This window comes from Garra rufa, chromosome 7 (assembly GCF_049309525.1).
Source record: "Garra rufa chromosome 7, GarRuf1.0, whole genome shotgun sequence".
NCBI lineage: Eukaryota > Metazoa > Chordata > Actinopteri > Cypriniformes > Cyprinidae > Garra > Garra rufa.
The window spans coordinates 13,357,784-13,383,598 of NC_133367.1; the positions used below are offsets into that span (position 1 = coordinate 13,357,784).

Genomic DNA, 25,815 nt, shown 5'->3' on the forward strand with positions numbered 1-25,815 from the left:
TCTCAAACTAAATCCAAGACTCAAATCCAATAAAAAATAAAAAAATATTTCTTTCTCTCCTCAAATGAAAAAGCATCAGGTTCTGAAATGCTTCAGAGAGGCCAGTTGTGAAAAACTGATAATTTGTTAGAAGTCCTTAAATAAAGTTTTAGTCCAACTTTGAATATCACACTTCAGGCCCCTATGAAAATTTAAAAAAATAAAATAAATGAAAAAATAAAAAATCTTTAAATATATATATATATATTTTTTTTGGGCCAGAATTTGTGCTAAATTCATTGGAAAATTAGTACTGATTCTTACCAATCCCCAAACTCAATCATAGACGTGGTCTCTGAGGTTGTCTCAGGAGATTCCTGGTAAAATGATCATGCAGTTGGATCTGCTACTCTCTCTGTTATGGAGATGGGTGCATAATCCACATGATCCTCCTCTTTAAAGTTCTTTAAACACAACACACAAAATGTAATAATACAATATTTAAAATAAGGCAAATTCATAATTAAAGAGCATTGAGGTTCAATGTGAAATTATTTCATTTATGTGAACATGAAGCAGCTCGAGGAAACACAATCAAACAGTTATGCTATTTATTGTATATCAATGGTTCTCAGTGGTTTTGCTTCAGGGATCTTATGTTACATTGGACATCATGTGGTGACCGAACGTAGGAGCAGAATTGTTCATCTTCCAAGAGACTTAATTGCTATCAAATTAATTATTGAAATGTGGTATTATGAACTAAACTGTGACCCTTTTTTTATGTGACTTTGCGACTTCAGTAATTTATACAAAGGGTTTTGTGTAAAAGTTATTTTAAGTGATCTCTAGTATTAATGAAGCAATTTTTAGAAACTAAAAAACAATTATTTATGTTAAAAAAACTGTATAGAAACACTTCTTTTAGAACTACATGCGTAGACAGCATTGTGTGTGTGTGTGTGTGTGTGTGTGTGTTTCATACTGAATGATGGTTATGGCTTTTAAAAATATCTGATCTGGCGCTGGTGTGTTTGTAAATATGTGATTTCATTATACTGACATAAATACAAGCACAGACGCATCAAAATCTTTCTGCTAAAATGAGAGACAAATGGAGGATAAATTATCTTACCCATTTATGTGCATTTCTTTTGTAGAACACTGGATCAGCGTAAGAGATCTCTTCCGCACAAGTCTCAACTGTTTAAACAATGATAACAGATGCACTGAAACAACAAAACTCCTCAGTATTATTTTGAAATACCTGTGTATTAGTTCAGATGGAACGCGTATGTGCACTGAAATTTTTTTTAAAAATGCTTATCTTGTTTCTCAAAAAATCTTAAATTAAAATGCTTTATAAAAAATGACATAAGATAGTTAGTTTTGTTTCCGGGGTGGGATTCTAAATTAAGTGTATTTTTGCTTAAAATAAGTAAAATGATCCGCCAGGGGTAAGTAAAATATTTCTAAAACAAATATTTTACTTACCCCGCAGGCAGATAATTTTACTCATCTATGCAAAATGCAGTTTTCTCCCCCAATTAAAACAAAACTAAAAATATTATTTAATTTTGCTTATCTAATAAATGCATTCTAACTTAAGATTTGTATATATATATATATATATATATATATATATATATATTATTTATTATTATTATTATTATTTTTTTTTTATTAGAAACAAAACAAATAAGACAAGCTAAACCATTTTTTACAGTGTGCGCAGGAAACTGACACGTTGCAAACTACCGACTTGGCATGTATGGTTTTTAGTCATTTTTGCAAATTCATGTGAATAGGGATTGTTTAAACAACACTCTTTAACAATAAAATTTTGTGCTTTTAGTTATGATTTTAAAATTATGAGAATAGCTGTGATTATTAATTCATTATTAGATAAGGACTATCAATCAGTTTACATATTTTGAAAACATTTTTGTAATACTTCCATAAATCAGTAACACTTGCCTTCTCCAGCCGTTTTTTTGTGTTTCTTGCAGATCCAGAAGATCACAATTCCAGCTACAGTCAACAGAAATCCAGCAGCAGTAGCAGCCGAGATCAGTACTAAATGAGATCCAGAGTCTAGGGGTTTAAAAGCTCTATGAAAATGTTGCAATGACCAAGAGAAAGTCTGTATTAATCTCATTTAAAAACTGAGATTAGCTCAGTAAATAGACACAATCACCACTATACTTTCAAATGTGTGACAGAGTTTGCTGATGTCCAGATGTTGAGTCTGGTTGCTGATGGGATTGTTGATCACACAGCTGTAGGTGTTTTTATCCTGATATTCCACCTCCAGAGGTAGAGAGAGACTGATGCTGAGATCAGACACACTGATGCTGGACAATAAACTGTTTCCTTTGTACCAGGAGAGAGTCACATGACTCACATTCACAACTGAACACAGCAGTGAACAATTCTTCTGTGATGAAGAATGGTTTTGTGAATAATCTCTGATAATCACAGGAACAGGCAGATGAGCTAGAAAATATTATAAACAGAAATATTGATTAAAATCAACCATCTCATTTTTGTGTCTTGTGTTGAAAGTCAACGAGTGTTTCTGTTATCTTAAACTATGAAATCAAACTGGAATATATTGGGTTCAGTACAAGGTACAAATTCTGGGTTCAAGTTAGGGTCAATGTACAGGGTTTGTGGCACAATGAAACATCCATTTATTAAAACGATAATTTGCAAAGGACAGAACTGATGATCCCTACTCACCATAGACAGACACACTGAATGTTTTTGATATTGATTTTACTCCACTAATCGCTAGTTTATAAAGTCCAGCATGTTGAGTTGTGATGTTTGTGATGGTCAGAGATCCAGTTTGATTGTTCAGCTTCAGTCTGTCTCTGAATCTCCCACCAGGACCATCGCATGTCTTGAAGATTTTTTTCTGTCTATTGATTTTAGCAATCAGAGGCCTTCCAGCTCCATATGTCCACATTATGTCGCCATATTCATATATTTCACTAATATTAGTGTGTAGAAGAACAGAATCCCCTTCCATCACTAACGTGGACTCATCAAACACACCTGGGACAGATACAGGAACAGATTGAGCAGTGGAGCAAAGATGTTAGAAATTGCAAGGGAGAATCCTTAAAGTTAAATAATTTAAAATAACAAAAGACACCTGATATTTAAAAGCTGCTCTTTCTCAGACAGAAATGTTTATTAAACTTACTGTAGAAACATTTTTCCCCATAATGTATGATATTTTCCAGACATAGGAATCACATTTTTATTTTCTGATCATGAACAGAGACCTGAATCTAAATGTCACAATAATGATTCATCTGGAACAGTTAAATAACATCAACGAAAACGGGCTATAGTTTAAAAAGTAGCAGCAACTTGATTACCCATAAACAAGAATAAATTAAGTTGTAAAAATGTTTATATGACTTACCAGTCAGACTCCTCCAGCACAAACAGAACAAAATAATAAGAAGAAACATTTTCTTCAATAGTTCAGTGAAATGCGCTGAAGTTCGCTGAAACATGTTCGTCTGGCATGTGAATCCTCCCAGACAAAATCTGATGACACTCTTAATGCATGCACACACACACACACACACACACACACACACACACACACACACACACACACACACACACACACACACACACACACACACACACTCTCTGAATGTATGTCCTGCATAGCTACATATAAACACTTTTCTGGCACTTATTAAGGCTTTTGTGAGAGTTTTTCTTTTTTATAATTTAAAATTGATAGATTTTAAAAGGTAGTTGTCTGTGTTAAATATTTAAAAGTAGAAGAAAATTGCATTAATATTGAATATTTAAAAGTAGAACAATATTGCATTAACATTAGATGTTCCTCTTTCATGGTAAAATACAGTCTAACTCTACAGTGATTTTAAAATTATTGTATTTAATCAATTCTCACTTGTGTATGAAAATAACTGAATGGCATGTCAAAGTAACAGTTTTACTTATGTTCAGCTTCTGAGTCAAACTGAAACCTGCTGTGGTTGGTTCTCTTGAGAAGTGTGGTTTGAACTGTTGGCTGGACAAACATCTTGTACGTGAGAATGGGTTTTCAGGGGTGGTGTGTTTAGTTTGCAGGTGAGAGGGCTCTTTAATCTAAGGAAATGTTAAACCATGTCGAGAAACTGTGTCTGACACAGATGGAGAAAAACAGAAATGTGGTTATCATATTTAACTACCATTCAAATGTTAAATTTGTAAAGGTTTTTATATTTTATTTATATATTTTTAAGAATGATACTTCTATATCAAGGTAGTAAAAAACATGACAAACGTTTTCACATTCTAAAAGTTGTTGATGGAAACCAGTGGTGGATTTTTACCAACAGCCTCCATTATACACAAAGTATTCAATTATTTTACAAAATATAAGTGTTTTTTTTTTCACACTATTCAACTCATTAGCAGAACTATGTCACTATTCCTTTTCTTAGAGCTGCTTTACAACAGAATTGATCTCGGTTTGCATCCATGAACACATTTTTGATCATTTTCAATCCTATGATTGCTGATAAGAAGTATAAGTGATCATTCACTTCACCTGAAGTTCTTCAGTGTGGCCAAGTGTGGTCCAAACTATGTATTGTCAATGGATATGACTTTATATATAAAATATCTTGTCACTTTAGGAGAACAATTTAGCTATGTTCAGCTAAACAGAAACTTTTCTGGTTCAAGTACTCTGGAACTGACATGAATAACACGCCATGTAAAGTATAACTGGATGGTTGAAAGTTGACAAGACATCTGCTTCAGTTGCTCCCATTGCTAATTGGGGTTTGAAAAAGAAATTCATTTGACGATGACATTAGGCTTGTTGATATGAAATTTATAATCAAGTAGCCAACAAAAAGATTTGGATTGAAAAATGTGTGCACCTGTTTCTAGATGCACCACTGGATCCAAAATACCATTATTTACTTCACCACTTTGATGCAAGGCATTCCAGACACCTCTCTTATCATATTAACTGTTACAGACAAAGAAACCAAGTTCTAAACATCATTGGTTGTGGTCATAGATCACACTGATGTTGTATACACCTTCTGAAAAATAGAAAGGAGACTGATGAATGGGGATAAAGCCTTGTACAAACAGACCAAAAACATACTGACAAAAAACGATCAAAGACGCTCAGAGAAGCTAATCTGAAAAGCTGAGAACACAATTTTCAGTCAATGACCCTGCATCACTTTGGAAAGGCCTAAAAGTCCTCACACGTTCAAGAAGCCCCTGCATTGTGGCAGGTTAGAAAAGTCCGATCTCACACCCGCTCTGACTGTTTCACACAATCATTAACACCTCATCCTTCCTTCCTCTTCTCTCTCAACTGGCACTTAAAGGCACAGCATGCTATTCAGAACAACATTTGTGTATTGCTGAATCAAGTGCTTGAAGTAATCTTATTTATTACTGATTTGTGTGAACACCAGGAAGTGGCTTTCTTAGCTTGTTTCTGGACAGACATTTGGGATTCTTGAACTTTAGAAAGAGGTCCTATTAAACAAATATCAAGATATTGTTTCATTGTAGAAAATAAAGAGCTTCACCAACTCAGACTTTTACACATGAACACTTATCATAACATCCTCAACAGTGGCGACAATAATTATTCATTCTGCAGTGCATGATGGGAGTTTTAGCTGTCATTACCCAGCATGCATTGCAGCAAGAAGTGTTTTGTTAATTGTGTCCAAAGAGCATGAGAGCTTTTTTAAAGGGGTCATCGGGTGCAAAAAAATGTCAAAGCTTCCAAATAGACTGAAGCAATTGATATTTTTTAAATGTGTTTATAAAATAAAAACAAAATAAAAACGTACAAAATTGTCAATTAAGCTAATAAAAACGACACTAAATTATTGCATTTTATTGCAAAACATTTTCAAAAAAGCAAAACTATAATAACCTTGGTTGCGATGGGCCCCCTCTCGCCAAGGGCCCTTGTTACTCTGTTCCACTGTATTACCCCGTCCGACGCACCTGGTTCTTGTGTTTCTTCAGTTCAGCAGCTTGTTAACAGCAGGTGTTCATCATTAATGCACAATCATCATTTAATTGATGACATCGTTATCTAATTAACTTGAACTCTGCTTCAGTGTTAATTTAACTCTATTTAAAGAGCGACCAAATGTTCTCTGAATAGAGTTGATTTTACTCTGGGGATTTTACTCGATATTACTAAAATTTGCCTTTGCTCTTGAGAAATAAACATGTTAAATTCTAAGACCTTTGTTTTCTATTACCATTTGACATTACTGATTTGGAAAATATTTACTAATTTTCTTATTTTAGGAAAAAATATATTATGCGTTGAAATACAATTTAATGCAATATATAACACATTGTACAGATTGTAATATTGTGGCAAAACAGTATACTTAATAAAATCATGCTGCCAGAATGTAAACTGAAATGGAAAAGTTTTACAGTACATACTTTAAATAAAAATTAAATTACAGCATGATACTGGTGACTACAGTACAATACTGTAAATGTAGTTTACAGTTGTGGTTCTGTAAAAATACAGAATGTGGCTGGCAACCCAGCTGGCAATATTATGCTGTAAATTTACAGGGAAAGGTTTTACAGTATGGTTCTGTAAAAAAAAAAAAAAAAAAATGAATGTGGCTGGCAACCCAGCTGCCAGTATTATACTGGAAATTTACAGGAAAAAGTTTTACAGTATGATTCTGTAAAAAACAAACAAAAAACAAACAAACAAACAAACAAACAAAAAACAGAATGTGGCTGGCAACCCAGCTGCCAGTATTATACTGTAAATTTACAGGAAAAGGTTTTACAGTATGTTTCTGTACAAAAAAACAAACAAAAAAAAAAAACAAAAAAAAAAACAGAATGTGGCTGGCAACCCAGCTGCCAGTATTATACTGTAAATATACAGGAAAAAGTTTTACAGTATGATTCTGTTAAAAAAAAATGAATGTGGCTGGCAACCCAACTGCCAGTATTATACTGTAAATTTACAGGGAAAAGTTTTACATTATGGTTCTGTAAAAAACAAAAAAAACAAAAACAATGTGGCTGGCAACCCAACTGCCAGTATTATACTGTAAATATACAGGAAAAAGTTTTACAGTATGATTCTGTTAAAAAAAATGAATGTGGCTGGCAACCCAGCTGCCAGTATTATACTGTAAATTTACAGGGAAAAGTTTTACAGTATGATTCTGTAAAAAAAAAAAAAAAAAGCAATGTGGCTGGCAACCCAGCTGCCAGTATTATACTGTAAATTTACAGGGAAAAGTTTTACAGTATGATTCTTTAAAAAAAAAAAAAAAAAAGCAATGTGGCTGGCAACCCAGCTGCCAGTATTATACTGTAAATTTACAGGGAAACGTTTTACAGTATGATTCTGTAAAAAAAAAAAAAAAAAAAAAGCAATGTGGCTGGCAACCCAGCTGCCAGTATTATACTGTAAATTTACAGGGGAAAGCTTTACAGTATGATTCTTTTAAAAAAAAAAAAAAGCAATGTGGCTGGCAACCCAGCTGCCAGTATTATATTGTAAATTTACAGGGGAAAGTTTTACAGTATGATTCTTTAAAAAAAAAAAAAAAGCAATGTGGCTGGCAACCCAGCTGCCAGTATTATACTGTAAATTTACAGGGGAAAGCTTTACAGTATGATTCTTTAAAAAAAAAAAAAAGCAATGTGGCTGGCAACCCAGCTGCCAGTATTATACTGTAAATTTACAGGGGAAAGTTTTACAGTATGATTCTTTAAAAAAAAAAAAAAGCAATGTGGCTGGCAACCCAGCTGCCAGTATTATACTGTAAATTTACAGGGGAAAGCTTTACAGTATGATTCTTTAAAAAAAAAAAAAAAAGCAATGTGGCTGGCAACCCAGCTGCCAGTATTATACTGTAAATTTACAGGGGAAAGTTTTACAGTATGATTCTTAAAAAAAAAGAAAAAGCAATGTGGCTGGCAACCCAGCTGCCAGTATTATACTGTAAATTTACAGAGGAAAGTTTTACAGTATGATTCTTTAAAAAAAAGAAAAAAAAAAAGCATTGTGGCTGGCAACCCAGCTGCCAGTATTATACTGTAAATTTACAGGGAAAAGTTTTACAGTATGATTCTGTAAAAAAAAAAAAAAACACAATGTGGCTGGCAACCCAGCTGCCAGTATTATACTGTAAATTTACAGGGAAACGTTTTACAGTATGATTCTGTAAAAAAAAAAAAAAAAAAAAGCAATGTGGCTGGCAACCCAGCTGCCAGTATTATACTGTAAATTTACAGGGGAAAGTTTTACAGTATGATTCTTAAAAAAAAAGAAAAAGCAATGTGGCTGGCAACCCAGCTGCCAGTATTATACTGTAAATTTACAGAGGAAAGTTTTACAGTATGATTCTTTAAAAAAAAGAAAAAAAAAAAGCATTGTGGCTGGCAACCCAGCTGCCAGTATTATACTGTAAATTTACAGGGAAAAGTTTTACAGTATGATTCTGTAAAAAAAAAAAAAAACACAATGTGGCTGGCAACCCAGCTGCCAGTATTATACTGTAAATTTACAGGGAAACGTTTTACAGTATGATTCTGTAAAAAAAAAAAAAAAAAAAAAGCAATGTGGCTGGCAACCCAGCTGCCAGTATTATACTGTAAATTTACAGGGAAAAGTTTTACAGTATGATTCTTTAAAAAAAAAAAAAAAGCAATGTGGCTGGCAACCCAGCTGCCAGTATTATAATGTAAATTTACAGGGGAAAGTTTGTGCCAGTGGAAACGCACCTATATTTAGACAGACCGACAGAGGCAGACAGACGGCAAGAGAGAGGGAGAGAGAGATCGTAAAGGACTTCTCTCAAGTTTATGTGTCTCTCAAAAGTGATTGGCAGTATCGTCTCTACTAATAACGAAAAAAAAGAAGAAAGTTATTTTCTTCAAGACCACGCTGTTGTTACCTCGCTTGTGAGAAATGTCACTTATCGTCAAAGCAGCACTAACCACATTAGCGTGCATGCTAACGTGTGTGCTAACTGTATGTGTTTGCTTCTGTGAGGGAGAGAGAGTGGGAGTTTACAGTTTACTGTATTTATTTGTTTGGCCAGTATCGTTGTGAGTTTGGTTATTTTGATGTTTTAGGCTGAAAGGACCTTTGAAATAACTGAAATCGTAATGCAGTCAAGAGCTGCCTGGAACTACATTCGCCATGAGTTTTCCTGAAAATAATGCACACCGTTAGAATGTTCATTAGCCAATCAGATTCAAGTATTCAACGGCCCCTAGCATAAGCACAAATTAATACATAATATTGTCACCATATTATAAAGTGTTAACTTTTGTGTCTTAACCCTCTGGTTGTTTTCGGGTCAAATTGATTGCATTGGACTCAAACTTTTATTTCACCCAGTCACACTGTTGTGATGTTTACGGTAAAATGACCAGACTCCAAACAACTGCTTATAAATGTCTCATTATGTTATCACCAAATATTGGATTCATTATTTTTTTCTAGTTGTTTTCTTTCATTTAGGAATGCCATTGTTTCTATTTGCATCTGATTAATCGTAGGCCTCCTTTATCTGAGGTTTTTTTTGAGTGAATTTTTTTTTTTAATATGGCCAGCCATTTTTGACAAGTGTAACTTTTTGCAATTTTATACAAAGTTAAAGCATTTAAAAGCAAACTTCCTGATTAAACATTAAAGCACACTAGTGTGAGAAACATTTTTTTATGACAAATTTGTATTTTATCTTCTAAAAAAAAAAAAAAATATATATATATATATATATATATAATATATATATATAAAAAATGGGGTGCCTACTTTTGGATAAATAAGGCTTACAAAATTGCAGATAGAAACACAAACCCAGTCCGAAATGAAAGAAAACAAGTTGACAAAAAGATACAATATTTGGTGATAATATAGCATAATGAGAGATTTATAAGCAGTTTTGGCGGAGTTTGGTCATTTTTGACCTGGAACATCAAAGGTGTGACAGCAATCCAAACACAACCAGAGGGTTAAATAATAATAATAATAATAATAATAATAATAAAAACAGAGGTTTAAATAATAAAAAAAAAAAATAATTACAATTAAATTGCGTTTCCATTATAGATTAATATAATCCTTGCCATTCTGTCATGCTCGTGTTACTGCATTGACAGTAAATATATGAATCTGTGAAGATATTAATACTACAGACCTACTAATAATCGGTTTAAATGCTATTTTTGACTGACACTTACAAATTTCTGCCTTGGTCATAACTTCTAAATGGCACCATCTGGTGGGCTTTTTGAAAAACAGTAGCTAAAGTAGCATCCACAAACTTTGAGCTGTTCACCACAGAACTAATATTAGACTGGAAAGACATCAAATTCATAATGTGAAACAAAACTGTGAAATGTGCAAATTGTGGCAGTGAATGTTTGGATGATCTTGAACTTAACATCATAAAATACACAACTCATATATATATATATATATATATATATATATATATATATATATATATATATATATATATATATACTCTCTTCCTCATACATGTACATTCACATGTGTGTAATGATTACAATGATTAAAGTGCTTTTTCTTAGACCCCTGTAATATTAGCTCTTTCAAATGTTGGGTTTTATTAAAAGGTCATGAAAGGTCACTGGAAATGTCATAGAAAATAATGGAAACTTATGCAGCTTTCCATAACTTTTTGACTTTTTATTTCCATGGCCTTTCAAAACAGTTTACATGTATATCCTTAACCTGGATGGTAGAGATGACACTGTGACACTGTTTTATCTATTCGTCTATGATGTAATTAAACTTGTACTTTTATGCTGAAGTTATCTATTTGTTTTCAGTAAATTATGTAAGTTAATACATTGATTGAACACAGAGCAGATAATTTAAAAACAATTTAAAACCTAAAACCAAATCATTGATTCACACACAGCAATCTGTTTACAGTGGTAAGTTTGGGCACCCCTGTACATTTTCATCATTTTCCTTAATGAATCATTGGTTGTCTGGATAGGAAATTTCAGTTAAATATATCATATAGGAGACAAACACAGTGATATTTGAGAAGTGAAATAAAGTTTATATGATTTATGGAAAGTGTGCAAGAATTATTTAAACAAAATTAGGCATGTGCATAAATTTAGACACCCTTGTCATTTTATTGATTTCAATATCTTTAGCACTAATTGGTTTGGTAACCTCAGTGACCCTTGACCTCCTTACACAAGTGAATCCAATAATGAGAAAGTATTTAAAGGAGGCCAATTCTAAGTGTTTTTCCTCTTTGCATCTTCTCTCTCTTCTGGTACGAGATCCTGCCAAAACTTTACTTTGGAAAAAAAGAAAGAAACTAAAATAAATGAAAACACAACAAAAAAGCAGCGCAGTCTTTATGGAGGATGCCATCACCCAAACCCGCAAAAAAGACAATTAAGTGCTCCAAAAGAAATTGCTTCTCCTAATAAAAACAACCCTGAAAAAAACAGCTAGGCTGGTCTTAGCTGTTTTTTTTTTTTTTTTTTTCCCACCAGGGAAATTGTTAATTAACTTAATCGGAACAATTATTTATTAAAAATGTACTATACATACCAGTTATCGGTCACCGAGACATGCAAGTCATACAAATGCTCAGAGCAAGAAAGCGAATTATGGCAAACGTGAATGCTATGCAAACGATTAATGAAACTTAACCTACCGAGGGATAGTGACAACCTGCACACCAACGCAAAGCCGTGAATAAGATGCTATTCCAGCTACATTTAATAAACATTATTAACTGATATGCCCAACTCACTGCAACATTAGCCAAAACAGCTAAAACATACCTTTCAGGTGGAAGTCTGCAAGCACCAAGGGGCGGAGCTAGCCATAACGCATCCTAGGTAACCCAATCTCAGCCTTAAGGCCTATAACAAATCCCCGGCTCTAGAAGGCTGTCAATCATAAGTGCAGGGGAAGGAACAATTGCCCACTCAGGCACATTTTCATCCCAAACAAAACAAAAGGGTAGTGAATTTGAAATTAAACACATTAGACAAGGGTTAAAGGAAGAAAGGGAGATATAAAGCACGATGTCAAATATGTCAGTAAAGGTAGAATTGCACCGTCTGTTTGTTTAGGAAAGGAAAGGAAAGGAAAGGAAGTGAGGTGAGGCCAAGTATGGTGACCCATACTAGGAATTTGTGCTCTGCATTTAACCCATCCAAGTGCACACACACAGTAGTGAACACACACACACCGTGAACACACACCCGGAGCAGTGGGCAGCCATTGCTGCGGCGCCCGGGGAGCAGTTGGGGGATCGGTGCCTTGCTCAAGGGACTCACCTCAGTCGTGGTATTGAGGGTGGAGAGAGTGCTGTACATTCACTCCCCCCACCTACAATCCCTGCCGGACCTGAGAATCGAACCTGCAACCTTTGGATTACAAGTCCAACTCTCTATCCATTAGGCCACGGCTGCCCCAATTTATATGCATTAATCGGAGTGTTGAGGCAGGTGCGATGCTTTGCTATTATGGATTCAGTTGGAAAGAAAATCTATGGTAACGTGATAAATATGCAAGAATTGCACGTTTGCTTCAGTGCATCAAACATAGTGTAAACAGTGAGATGCAGCTGCCACAAAATCTTCCATAACTGACCTTGTTTTATTCCTCTATTTAAATCCATTTAAAACGTGTGGCATTGCAGAGTTGTGCCTGCCACAATAAATCATGGTTTACAATTCGATTTACAAAAGCAAACTGATTTTCTTTTAGTTTTTCTTCACATATTAATGTAGGCTACAGTTATTTTAATGCCATACAAAAAAAAAAAAAAACGAATAGTGAATTGTACCATATAAGAATTGTGACTTCACAAGTAGTAAATGATAAATAGAATGAGAATAAAATCAAGTGCACATTAGTTGGGGGAAAAAACGCCTATATTTGCATGGGGGTAAAACGAAAATAACATAACCAATAAATGAACTAGGTCTTTTTAGCTTTTCTGTTTCTAATATGTGCGTAGTACCATATTGTTTAATTTCTTCTATAAAATGTTCAGAATTTGGCGTCGCCTTAGCCCATTTCTTTACAAGACAATGATATTTTCCAAGTAACATAATTGTGTAAGAAAAGAAAATGTACTTTTAGAATCACGTCTGCTTCTAAGTACATTTAATGCTTTACATATTTGCGACCTTAATTTTGCTCGATTCGTGTATTTAAACCAACAATGGCGCACGCAGCACTGAAACATCGTGTCTGCCATGGTTTACACATATTTGCTACCTTAACTTGTGTTTTTATTTCTTTCTTCAAACCCATAATGGCATAAATCAAATTTCTGCGATTCTGTTCATCAGGACTTATTTGGGTTAATTATATTCGGATTAATTTAAATTAGCCTCCAGATTTAAAAATGATTTCAAACCGATATTTTTTTTAGTGATAAACACCACAAAAAAACAGGACAGTTCTTGTTCCATATGAAAATTTACCATGGTATATAAAAATCATGGTTATTATAGTTAAAGACAAGTGTTTTTGTAGTGAAACTGTTGTTATACAAATATTCATGTTAATGTAACCTCTCAACACGTCTAGTGTGCAATCAGAAATATCCAGTATCCAAAAAATCAGAACATTTATAGCATTTGCATGAACAAAGCAAAGCATCTTCTTTTGACAATTCAACCAGCAGGATGTACTATGAAATTCATTTTTTTATTTTTTTGAAAAATGTATTTCAATAATCCAAACAAAATTCAGTTCTGCTGTATAGCCAAACGTAACCAGTTCGTCTCTGTTTCAGTGATGTCATCGTCCAGCTCAGTTCATTTCTCTTCCAATAGTGTTAATACAATCAAGCCAAATATTTAGTGTCCCCAACTAAGCAAGCCAAAAGGCGACAGCGGCAAGGAACCCAAACTCCATCAGTGACAGATATGGAGAAAAAACCTTGGGAGAAACCAGGCTCAGTCGGGGGGCCAGTTCTCCTCTGGCCAGACAAAACCAACATAGTATATGGTTTCATTCAAGGCTGCAACAGAAGTCAGATTGTGGACTGGCATCACTCAAAACAGCCAATGAGTTTATTCTGCTTGATTTTAGACTTGTGGTCTTTGCGGAGGCCATCTAGCTGATGAGGCTCATTTAGTTGACAAGGTCTCCACTTCTATGCTGGGCTTTAGAGGTCATCTCTAGTTGTTGATCCACCATCTGGTCTGGATACATGCTGGATCTGGTGGTTACGATGACCTCGGAATAAGAATGAAACAGACTGATATTAACTAGATGCCATTCTTTTTACAACATCTTGAGTATATTGGGTGTTATAGGAAGTGTTCCCAGTTCTGGTTGACCTAATAAATGCAGCGTATCAATCTTTAAATAGATTTGAATTATAGAAATATGATAGCGTGCTATGTGTATGCCAGGTTAAAGAGACGGGTCAGTGATTGTTCCGTCAACTGTCAATAGACTCTGTCTATTAATTAATAACAATCAATTAACACCTCCATTTTTTCCCCAGAATTTAGCAGTAGGAAATTAGTTATCCAATTTTATATCAACTACACATTCCGCTAGTTTTGGGAATTGGTATGTTTCGTCAGGCCATAAAAGGCATAAAAGACAAACAGAGCTGATATAATCAACATAACAATGAATGCTAGCATGTTTCCCGAATATCTCCGAAGAGAAACAAGTAAAGTGTGAAAAGCAGCTCTAAGAAGGAACATAGTTGTAAAGCAGCCTTAGTATTTTTGACATGAAATGGGAGATTCGAGGTTGGTCTGTAACTAACCAGTTCTCTGTTGTTGTTTTGTTTTGTTTTAAATGAGAGGTTAAATAACAACAATCTTGAAAGTTTTTAGGACATAACCTAATGACACTGAGAAAATAGTAATAATAAAAATATTCAGAAGTAGGCTCATTTATGGTTCCAACTGACAACCGGATGCATGATATCCGAACATTAACTGTTAAATGATAAGACTACAATATTAAATAAGTATGTGTTTATTTTTACCTGCAATCAGAACAACAGAGCGACAACAGAACCTAAATTCACAGTGTCAAATTATCACGCACCTGGAGTTCTTCCAAGAACAGAGAGGAACAGAATAAACTAATATAAATAAAAGAATGAATTAAATAGGTCTACACTTAGTATTTTTCACTTAATTAACAAATTAACAAAGATGACAAAATGAAATCATTCTGTGTGCTTTGAAGAAATGGTCGTAATCTTATTTTGTCATCCGTAATAAAATAAATAGCAGGCCTACTTCAGTGCACAATGTGTTTTTTATTTTAAAAAGTAACATGTCAACGTGGTGTGTGGATAGTCTGGAGCACAGTAGTGTAGTTGTAGTGTTGAGCACTGTAGTAAATCAGACATATCTGTTGACTTCATGAACAATTGCCAATCAGGGGTTGTCAAGTTACAACCCACTCACCTCTCACAACAATGGAGTTTGGACTCCCTAAACTAATTGCATCCAAAGCTGTTTCTAAGGCTCTCTCACGTTCTTACGATCCTCAATTAAAGACTGGATGCATGTCTCCAGTTCTAAAACTTCTTGATCATCATAAATATTTCCCTGCATTTATCACATGTGGCAAACAGTGTCATTAACAGGCCAACATAAAGCAAAGATACAAGCAACAGCGGTTTAGATTAAAAACTAGCTAGGTCAGATGTGTAACGTTAGATAATATAAGATATGTGATCATATTTAAGGAATATCTAGCAATTTAAACAGGAAAGAGTGAAAGAATAAGGAATAAGCTTGAGAGCGCTACAATAGCAAACCACCCAGCGTCACCCACTAACGTAGAAACAATTGAATCCTCAGGGGACGAAACATCTACAGTGCACCATTTTCCTGTAAGAAAACACACAAAGCAAAAGAAATGAACATGGCTGTTGATTCTGTTACACACGCACTAATACTAGAGACTTGTAATGTGTTTACATATATTTGAATATCCATAAATTTACAGATTCATTGTGGACGATAAAATTATTTTTAAATCAGTTGTACGTAATACTTGCATTCTGTTCTGCTCGTGCATAGATCTTGCGATGATGGTAAGTCACACCAGCAGTTACAACTGCAGCCACCAGCAGAACAACAACAACAATTATTCCTGCTACAGCTCCTTTTGACAAACTTGAATCTGCGATAATAAAGACAGACAGTCTTTATTATTAGATTTAAAAATACTGAACTGTATTTTAAAACTCTTCATGGAAAAGTGCACTGAAATTATACTCACCAATTACAGTAACACTGAATCTCCTAATGCTGCTGATGCTGAGGTGGCGGCGCTGGATGCTGCTGCTTCTGCTGGTGATCTGCAATTGATATTCTCCAGAGTCTGTGGTTCTGGTGTTTGTGATGGTCAGAGATCCAGTCTGATGATCCACCTTCAGTCTGTCTGCGAATCTATCTTTACACTGTTCATCTGTACAGATCTTACTCTGATCTCCAGTGATTTCAGTGACAAGAGTGTCATTAAAATACCACATTACTAAATCATTTGGCTTTTTTATTACACCAGAATCTAAAGTGACAGATTCTCCCTCTGTCACTGACTTTCTCTTCATTTCATCTCGATCAGCTGTAGGAACATCTGAAACACAAACCAACAGCTGCTTGAGGGATCTTCTTGAGGAAAAAAACTGGACAACGTTACAGAATCGTAAACCGTAAACCTGACAGCACAAGCTCTTTTTGATTTTATTTTGAAAAACATGCATCTATGTTTTGTGCTTTTAGGCGTTTAGAAAAATCACATCTGAATGTCAGTGCTTTTAGCTGACTCACCTTGAACAGTAACATTGGAGATCGTTTCTCTGATGCTACTGTTGATGATCTGTAGTTTATAAAGTCCAGAGTCTGTGGTTCTGGTGTTTGTGATGGTCAGAGATCCAGTCTGATGATCCAGCTTCAGTCTGTCTCTGAAACTCTCAGTACCTCCATTACACTGAACATCTGTACAGATCTTATTCTGATCTCCGATGATTTGAGCGATGCGAATGTTCTTAAAATACCATTTGATATCATCTTGTTGATTTATTTTAACATCAGTGTGTAGAGTGATTGAATCCCCCTCCATCACAAACACTGAAACGCTGACTCTATCAGCACCAGATACACCTTAAGAAGAAATTAGCAATTATAAGCCAAAGAAAAGCATACAACAGGAAAGTGCTATGAAAATGTTTTTTTTTTTCCACAGATCATAAATGTAAAGTGTGAACGAATGCATGAATCACAATCACTATATTGGGGATTAGGACCCTCAAACCACAGAAGGAGCAGCACCCCCTCCTGTCTTCCCTAACACCTGTTCCAGCCCAGCAGCAATCTGGTTTTCCCAGGAGGTCTCCTGACTCAATCGAGCTTGAATTGAGTGGGCAACCAGTCTACAGAACACAAATTAAAAATGTAATTAATATAATTTACAGGGTATCTGCAGTATTTTAAAGGACTTTTTAAAGACCTGCACACATAAAACCAATTCCTTTACGAGTGGGAATGGACAATGTAAATGGTAACATTAATGACTGATATAAAATTACTGTATATATATATATATATATATATATATATATATATATATATATATATATAAAATGAAATTAAACTACAATTCTAAAACAAGTTTTTTTTTACAAATACATTTCACATTTTACCCTAAAAGTACTAAAAGGTAGTCCAAAAAAAAAAAAAGCTATAAATTTGTAGTAGCGTTTCTATGCAGGCGAGCTAGGCACCAACGAGCGAATGCCGGGCCTGAATCATACCATTATCAAAGTTTAATGTTTGCATTTGGCACTACCATCATGACTCTTCACTGTAAAAAAATAAAATAAATAAAAAAAAATAAAAAATAAAAAAATATCGGCCAAATGAGCTATGGCTACCAAACAAAAACCGTAGTAAAATATCTTAATTCAAATAAAGTGCAAAAACAATAATTTTACAGAAATTTTCATTAAAGGTTTTACAGAAAAAAAAAAAAACATTATTTTACAGATTTTTCCTTGTTTCATCAATATTTTACTTTAACTTTACATTTTTTTGTTTGGCATTTTTTTACAGGACTTTTACGGTGTTGTCTTTCTGTCCTCTTGAAATTATAATAAATTATTTTCTTGTACCGTTTAAGGTAATAAGGTCAAAATCTTTTTATGTCCTTAAATTTGGCGTGACAATTAGAATTAATGTTAATTTAGTTTTTGTGTGGGGAAAACGACACCTCACATTAATGACATTCTTCACATTGCTTATTTAAGTAGCATGAAAAACTAGTCAATTTGAGATAAAGTATACAGAAAATGAGCAGCGAGTTACGAGCTTACATTGTATCTGCGTTGTTGTTTATGTTGACAGTAGTAGAGAGAGTGCATAATGAATTCAGTGAGCGCGCATTATCTGAACACAACTGTAGCGTAGAGGATTTTTCCCCTTACAGTAAGGGCCTTCCTGGTGACTAATCTAAACGCCTCAGAATAGCCATTGAATCCATGCGCTAAACAACCGTGTGTAATTAACCGTGTGTAATTTGTTATTATGCTCAATGCTGGGGGAATACACGCATAAATCTTGTGAATTATGAGCAGATCTAAACGTATGCCGCTCTGATACAAGAGAGGGCGCTCATCAATAAAGACCGGCGGATCACACTACAGCCACACGTGCAGGAGGGAGGGAGGACTCGAGCGGAGTTTTTTTTCTTTACACATATCATAAGCCTAACAAAAAAATAAATATTCAGTAAGAAAGCTAATTAATATTAAACCAATGCAACGGCATATTCAAGCACTTTATTGAAAATCTAAGCATTTTCAAGGGTTTAAAGCACCTGTACGAACCCTGAGAAGAGCATAATTTATTTGCAAGATATTCAATTTGAAAAATATTATCATACAAATACTTAAGAAAAGTGTGTTTTCTCATAATATAAATATAAATACAATAAAACTCAAATAATGTCCTAATTTTCAACTAAAGTTTTTTTTTTTTCTTTTGTCAGTTTGAATGCCTCACACTAAACCACACTTCTCAATTCATTATTGCATAGGTTTTGTCCAAAGCAATTCATATTACATTCAATGTATATTTTATGCTTTATTTTATGATAGAAAAAGGTTATCAACGTACTCACGGATTGATGGCACACACCACCTGGCCGGTTCATTGGCAGAGACCAGAGATCATTCACGTTTGTTTTTATCGTTGACGAATAGCAACATGAAAATGTCTTACCATATATACGTAAACACGAAAACAATAAACGCACAATCAAGAGAAGCTTCATTTTTACTACTCCAAGAGAATAAAAATGCAGTTTCTGATGCATGAAAGTGCTCTTTTGTTCCTCTGGGACGCCACCGTTTTGATCTAAAGTGAAAGTAATCATGAATGAGAGTGGCGCTGGACACTACTGATTTCCGATTGGCCACACCGGGCTCCACCCCAAACATTTCATTCGCTGCAGGCAGTTTGTTCTTGAGTGACATTGCATTTTACCTATAGTTTAAAGAAGTATTTAATCTGCCGCATTTTTCAAATCGAGAAAGGGGAAGCAGCATTAACGTATGACATTATCGTTGGACCTTTGTTGATGTTGACCTCACCCTAGGCTGGAAGAATAAAGCCCTGTGCTTTTTTTTTTTGGCTTTGCTTTATAAATGCGGTCTCATACGCAAATGTAATCTATGTACATATATCCATACAAATATATTTTCACATAGAGTAAAAACATTATGTTAATATTTCAAATTGAGACATGGACGTTTGCAGCAGCAATATCTGGACTTCGATCAAGCTGTTTTAGGCAGGTTTGGAGCTGTTCTAGAGAACGTTAGAAAGCTCACAGTCTCCCACAAAGGGATTTATTCACTCTAATACAGCTATTAGAGTGAATAAATCCCTTTGTGGGAGACTGAGAGCTTTCTAGCGTTGCAGATCGTACACATGGATTAGACACTAAAGGAAAAGTAACATTAACTATTAAAAGGAAGAATTTTAAATTGAATTCTGATTCAGTTTTCTTCGAGTACTTATAAACCAAACCTTGTCTCAGAATACATATCACAGCCTGAACTAAATTTTGACCAAATGTGTAGTTGCTGCATTTCCCCTTTTGATGGCAGCACTGTTATTACAAATAATAATTTTGTAGCAGCGTATGTATGGTTAAGTAGCCTACTCCCTAAAACTGATGAAAACTAAAGAAATCATTAATAATTTTGAGACACGTGTGATAGATATACAGTACACAGTGAGATGCATATGTCTTTGAACATCAATCTTAATATATGAACCTGGACCACAAAACCAGTCATAGGGGTCTTTTTTAAAAATGAGATCACCAAAATAAATAAGCTTCCCATTTATGTACGATTTGTTAGGATAGGACAATATTTTGGCGAGATACATCTATTTGAAAATCTGGTGCAAAACACACGAGGTGACAAAATCCCCTTTAAAGTTGTCCAAATGAAGTTCTTAGCGATGCATATTACTAATAAAAAAATACGTTTTTATATATTTATGGTAGGAAATGTACAAAATATCTTTATGGAGCATGATCTTTACTTCATTTTTGACATAGAAAAAAAACAACAACAATAATTTGGACCCATACAATGTATTTTTGGCTTTTGCTACAAATATACCTGTGATACTTACGACTGTTTTGTGGTCCAGGGTCACATATTTCACAGATACATAGTATCATGATAATTTGAGAGAATCCTTTGTCTGTCAGACATCCGTAATTGATTCAGAATTTTATTTCACAGTAAAGATGCTTTATAGTGCAGAGCAGAAGTTCAACTGTAAACTCTATATGAGAAATGGAAAAAAAAGCCCGCCAACCACAAACATCCACGGATGCATACTCAAGTTTTTCCAGGTGACAAATCAAACCACATATCTGTACAGAGGTTAATAAATAAATAAATGCGACCACAGCAGGGTTCACTTTTACTCCTTTTGCTTAGTATTTTGCATTTACGTTTTGCACTTGGAGATTCACAAACAGTTTCAATTTGTTGAGACTTTACCCACAGTGCCGTATGCTCTTCTTACTTTTATGGATCACAAAATGGAGAATTTTCAAAAAAATGTCCCGTTCACGCTTGTCAGCATAACGTTCATGAGTATACCCTTTCATTTTTCTAATAGAGAAAAATAGAGAAGTATGCATATTTGCCTCCAAGCTAAGATTTGGCCCAAACCTGGAGTACTCCCCCCATCCCCGACTGGGATAGTAAATATTAAAGAGTGAGGAGTTTGGAAGGTGAAGTGATGCTAGAAAACTGCAGTATAGGCTCCCTACAGAGGAATTCCAAAAGAATGAATAGTCCGATCTCTCATGGTCCAATAGTCAACAGCCTGGCGTTACATAGAACCAATCCTAAAAGAGGAAAACGAGACAGCGGGAACAACAAAAATCAAAGTACATTAGCATTATGTCAAAATCACAAAATCTTGATACTGGTCGCTATTCCCCGCCATTATTTGGGTAAGCATGAGCTGGACTTTTTTTGGGGGGAGACTTTTAATTCTAGGGTGAACTATATGCTTAAACAGTCAAACAGTCATGAAAGTTCTCCAACGGGCCACAATATTTAGATAATTTGTTAAAATGTCTTGTACAAAAAAAAAAAGTAGTTTTTCTCACCAATCCCAGAACTCAACCATAGACTCAAACTCTTAGGTTGAGGTTTGTAGTGAAATGATATACAGCTGGATCTGCTGCTCGGAAAAGGCTGAAGTTTGGTAATCTCACGGAGACAGAGTACGTGCATAATCCACATGATCCTCCCCTTTAACTTTCTGTAAAAATCCATCACACAAGATAAAATTATTTAACATTTTAAACAAGCCAAATCACAAAGCAGCTTGAGGACACCATCAAAACTTTACTTTATTAACTGTATAGTGTTTCTCAGTGGTTTTTGCTTGGGGGCTCAAACACTACAGTGGACATCATGCGGCGACCCAAGAAGCAGCATTTTATTATTAAACATCAAAATCGTACTTACTGCTTAAATGAGAGACACAGAGAAATATCTTACCCATTTATTTGCATTGCTTTGGCAGAACACTGGCTCAGCGTAAGTGATCTCTTCTGCACCAACATCTGCACTGGTCTCAACTGTTTCTACAGTAATTACAGATGCATTAAACTGAAAATGAACCAATTCTTCTTAATACAAAAATATGTATTATTATCAAGGATCAATTGTAGCCATAAACACACACAATTAATTAAAATGAACTCACAGTGAACTAACTTTCAAGTGGCCTAAGTTAGTCATAAATAAATTATGTTAAAACATGTATAAATAACTCATTCTTAACAAACGCTGTGTGCAAAACACACTTGTCGAATTCTGTCGGGCTCGGGTCCCGTCTCAAAATGATTACAGCTCTACCGTACACCATGAAAACAGCTTTAGCAATTATCGCAATACGAAAATTTGACGTCATCACAATATTGTTATTTTGCTTTAAGTTTTTAAGACCATTGAAATTGTATAGTCAAATAAAATAAAATAAAAATAAAAATAATAAAAAATATAAATATAATAAAAAATAATAAAATAAAAAAATAAAAATAAATAATAAAATCTAAATAAAACAGCAAGCTTCCTGAAGACAAGTAAACAGTGCTAAAATAAAAACAAAATACTAAATCAATCAATAGGACAAAAACAAAGACAAAACACTAATGAATTAGACCTTTTTACAAAAACTTCAAGCACTAGAAATAGGAAATACTACATGGATCCAATTTATGGATACAAGTGCAATTCCTTTTTTAACGCTTTACCTTCATTTAAGACATAAACAACTGTGTTTAAAAGAATACTCTACAAGAAGACAGGCATTTTGAGACGTACGTTTGTGTATCTGACATTTCGAGCCACTAAGACAGCAAAATAACTAATTTCTGTACCAAACGCGCTGTATGAGCAGTAGCACTTCCCTGACGCTTCTCTCAAAAACACGTCATAGCATGCACTTACACTAAAATGAGTTCCCTTTCACTGCTTTTAGCTGCTCTTTCATGCTTGAACAGTTTTAAAGAACTTTTTTTTTTAACCAAAGGTACTCAAATGTCAATCTTTCATGACAGCACAGCACAGAAAGGTCATAAGTGTAACTGTATCTAGTAGACAAACTTCTGTTGGTTAATTGTGTCTACCTGTATATTAAATCAGTAAGTAACACTTGCCTTCTAGATCAGTTTTTCCGTGTTTCCTGCAGATCCAGAGCGTCCCAAATGCAGCAACAATCAACAGAAAAGCAGCAGCAGCAGAAATCGACACTATCAGAGACACTGAGTCTAAGGAATTTGAAGGCTCTATGAAGACAAAAATGAATGTAAGTGAATTTCTCAATTTGACCAAAAGACAGATATCAGTAAATGTACACTATTGCCACTATACTTTCAAATGTGTGACAGAGTTTGCTGATGTCCAGATGTTGAGTCTGGTTTCTGATGGGATTGTTGAGTGCACAGCTGTAGGTGTTTTTATCCTGATATTCCACCTCCAGAGGTAGAGAGAGACTGATGCTGAAATCAGACACACTGATGCTGGACAATAAACTGTTTCCTTTGTACCAGGAGAGAGTCACCTGACTCACGTTCACCACTGAACACAGCAGTGAACAATTCTGCTGTGATGATGATGTAAAATTTAGTGAAAATTCTCTGAAAATGTTTGGGAGAGGCAGATGAGCTGTGAAATAAACCAAAACATGGATAAAAATCCACTTTATTATTTTCATGTAGTGTGTTGATAGTCAGTGAGTGTATCTGTCATCCTAAATTATAAAATATTCTGGGTTCAGTGCAAGTTAAGATCAATGTACAGCATTTGTGGCATAATAAAACATCCATTTAATAAAACAAGAATTTGTGAAGGATGGGATAAATGATCTCAACTCACCATAGACAGAAACACTGAATGTTTTTGATGTCAGTTTCGCTCCACCTATCCGTAGTGCATAAAGTCCAGCATGTTCAGTTGTGAGGTTTGTGATGGTCAGAGATCCAGTTTGATTGTCCAGCTTCAATCTGTCTCTGAATCTCCCATCAGGAACATCATCATATGTGGAGAAGGTTTGTTTCATTCTGTTGATTCTAGCTATCAGAGGATTTTTAGTGCCATATGTCCAGGTAATGTCATTGTCGTCATTTATTTCAGAAACATTAGTGTGTAGAACAACAGAATCTCCTTCCATCACTGACACAGACTCGCCAAACACCCCTGGGAAGATAGAGGAACAGATTAATTCACCTGTTGGTTTACAAAGCCTGAAATCAGTTCTAGGAACATTCAAATGTATTCAAATGTACAAAATTGCTAGGGAGGAAATGCATGGTTACACTAATTCACAATAATTTGCAACTACAAATCTACCTACTCTCAGAGTAGACTGTTAGCTTTAAGGTTTGTAGAAAAAGTTCAAATATATATTGCTAAGTTTCTTAAAGTCAGTATGTCGTATGTTGTGGACCCATCAAAATAAAGTGTTAGAATATTAAGCATACTTACTACTAATACTCTAATGACTGATAGTTGACATGTAGTTGCAAAGTTACTTACTGTTAGTAGAATATCTAAAGTGGACTATCAAAAGAAAGTGTTACCAAATGCATGCATAATAATTGAAATTAAAATATTTAAACTAACAAAAACACCTGAGATTTGAAAGCTTCTCAGCCAGAAATATTTACATTCGCTGATGGAGTTTCTGCATTTTTACCTGAATACAAATGCCACAATATTGATTCATCCGGGACATATACATAAGATCAGTGAAAACAGGCTAGTCCCAACAGTGGCAGCAGCTTTATGAACCTTAAACGGAAAGAAATTAGGTTGTAAATTTTTTTGTATGACTTACCAGTCAGACCCCGCCAGCACAAACAGAGCAAAACAACAAGAAACATTTTTTTTTCAATGTTTCAGGTCAGTGTTTAAAGACTGATCCCATAACACTTGTCACTGAAACATGTTTGTCTGGTTTATGAATCCTCCCCGACAGAATCTGACGACACTCGTGATGCGCGCACACACACACACACACACACACACACACACACACACACACACACACACACAGAGTGCATGTCATGTATAACTACATATCAATGCTTTTCTAGCACCTATAGGGCTAAACTATTTTTGAACAGTATTGAATGTTTTATATTTTTATTATTTAACATTCATTTAAAAAAAGTATAATTGTCTGGCAGTGCTGAATATGATAAAGTTGAAGAATATTACATGAATATTGGATGTTTCTATTGTATGGTAAAATAGAGCCTCTACAGTGATTTTTAAATAGTTGTATATATTTATTCAGCTCTCACTTATGTATGGACAAAAAAACCTACAAAGTTAAACTGTCTGCCATGTCACAGTAACTGTTTAAGTTTTAAGTTCAGCTTCTGAGTCAAACTGAAACCTGCTGTGGTTAGTTTTCTTGACAAGTGTGGTTTGAACTGCTTGGCGGACAAACATCTTGTACGTGAAAATGGGTTTTCAGGGGTGGTGTGCTTAGTTTGCAGGTGAGAGGGCTCTTTATTCTAAGGAAATGTAAACCATGTCAAGAAACTGTGTCTGACACAGAAGAAAAAAACTGAAAACATATCTGACTACCATTCAAATGTTGCATTTGTAAGAGTTCTCTCTTTATAATAATCTGATACTTCTGTATTAAGGTAGTAAATAACGAGGAAAACCTTTTTTTGGGATTCTAAAAGTG

General features: G+C 34.6%; 2 protein-coding genes across 2 annotated transcripts; both read right to left on the bottom strand.

The window, feature by feature from the left end:
* Positions 1-368: 368 nt before the first annotated feature.
* LOC141337941 (CD48 antigen-like) lies at positions 369-24,997 on the bottom strand. The gene is made up of 6 exons (XM_073843515.1): positions 24,952-24,997; positions 23,991-24,311; positions 2,185-2,475; positions 1,957-2,088; positions 1,115-1,182; positions 369-443 (listed from the first exon to the last, which is right to left on the bottom strand). The coding sequence occupies exons 1-6, from the start codon at positions 24,995-24,997 to the stop codon at positions 369-371; spliced, it is 933 nt and encodes a 310-aa protein (XP_073699616.1).
* LOC141338856 (uncharacterized) lies at positions 14,159-17,403 on the bottom strand. Its single transcript, XM_073844471.1, has 6 exons — positions 16,840-17,403; positions 16,289-16,645; positions 16,061-16,189; positions 15,839-15,894; positions 15,535-15,609; positions 14,159-14,263 (listed from the first exon to the last, which is right to left on the bottom strand). Exons 1-6 carry the CDS (start codon positions 17,129-17,131, stop codon positions 14,159-14,161), a joined length of 1,014 nt encoding a protein of 337 aa, XP_073700572.1. The 5' UTR covers positions 17,132-17,403.
* Positions 24,998-25,815: the final 818 nt, after the last annotated feature.

Excerpts from the sequence above, each read along its gene's own strand:
- LOC141338856 (XM_073844471.1), bottom strand. The coding sequence starts at position 17,131 with ATGGAGGGGGATTCAATCACTCTACACACTGATGTTAAAATAAATCAA. Across the intron at positions 16,190-16,288 it reads ATTCAGTGTTACTGTAATTG|ATTCAAGTTTGTCAAAAGGA; the intron begins GTGAGTATAATT and ends TTATTATCGCAG. Across the intron at positions 14,264-15,534 it reads TAATTGAGGATCGTAAGAAC|GTCATCGTAACCACCAGATC; the intron begins GTGAGAGAGCCT and ends TCTTATTCCGAG.
- LOC141337941 (XM_073843515.1), bottom strand. The coding sequence starts at position 24,997 with ATGTTTCTTGTTGTTTTGCTCTGTTTGTGCTGGCGGGGTCTGACTG. Across the intron at positions 1,183-1,956 it reads CAAAAAAACGGCTGGAGAAG|TTGAGACTTGTGCGGAAGAG; the intron begins GCAAGTGTTACT and ends TTGTTTAAACAG. Across the intron at positions 444-1,114 it reads AAAGAAATGCACATAAATGG|AACTTTAAAGAGGAGGATCA; the intron begins GTAAGATAATTT and ends TTGTGTTTAAAG.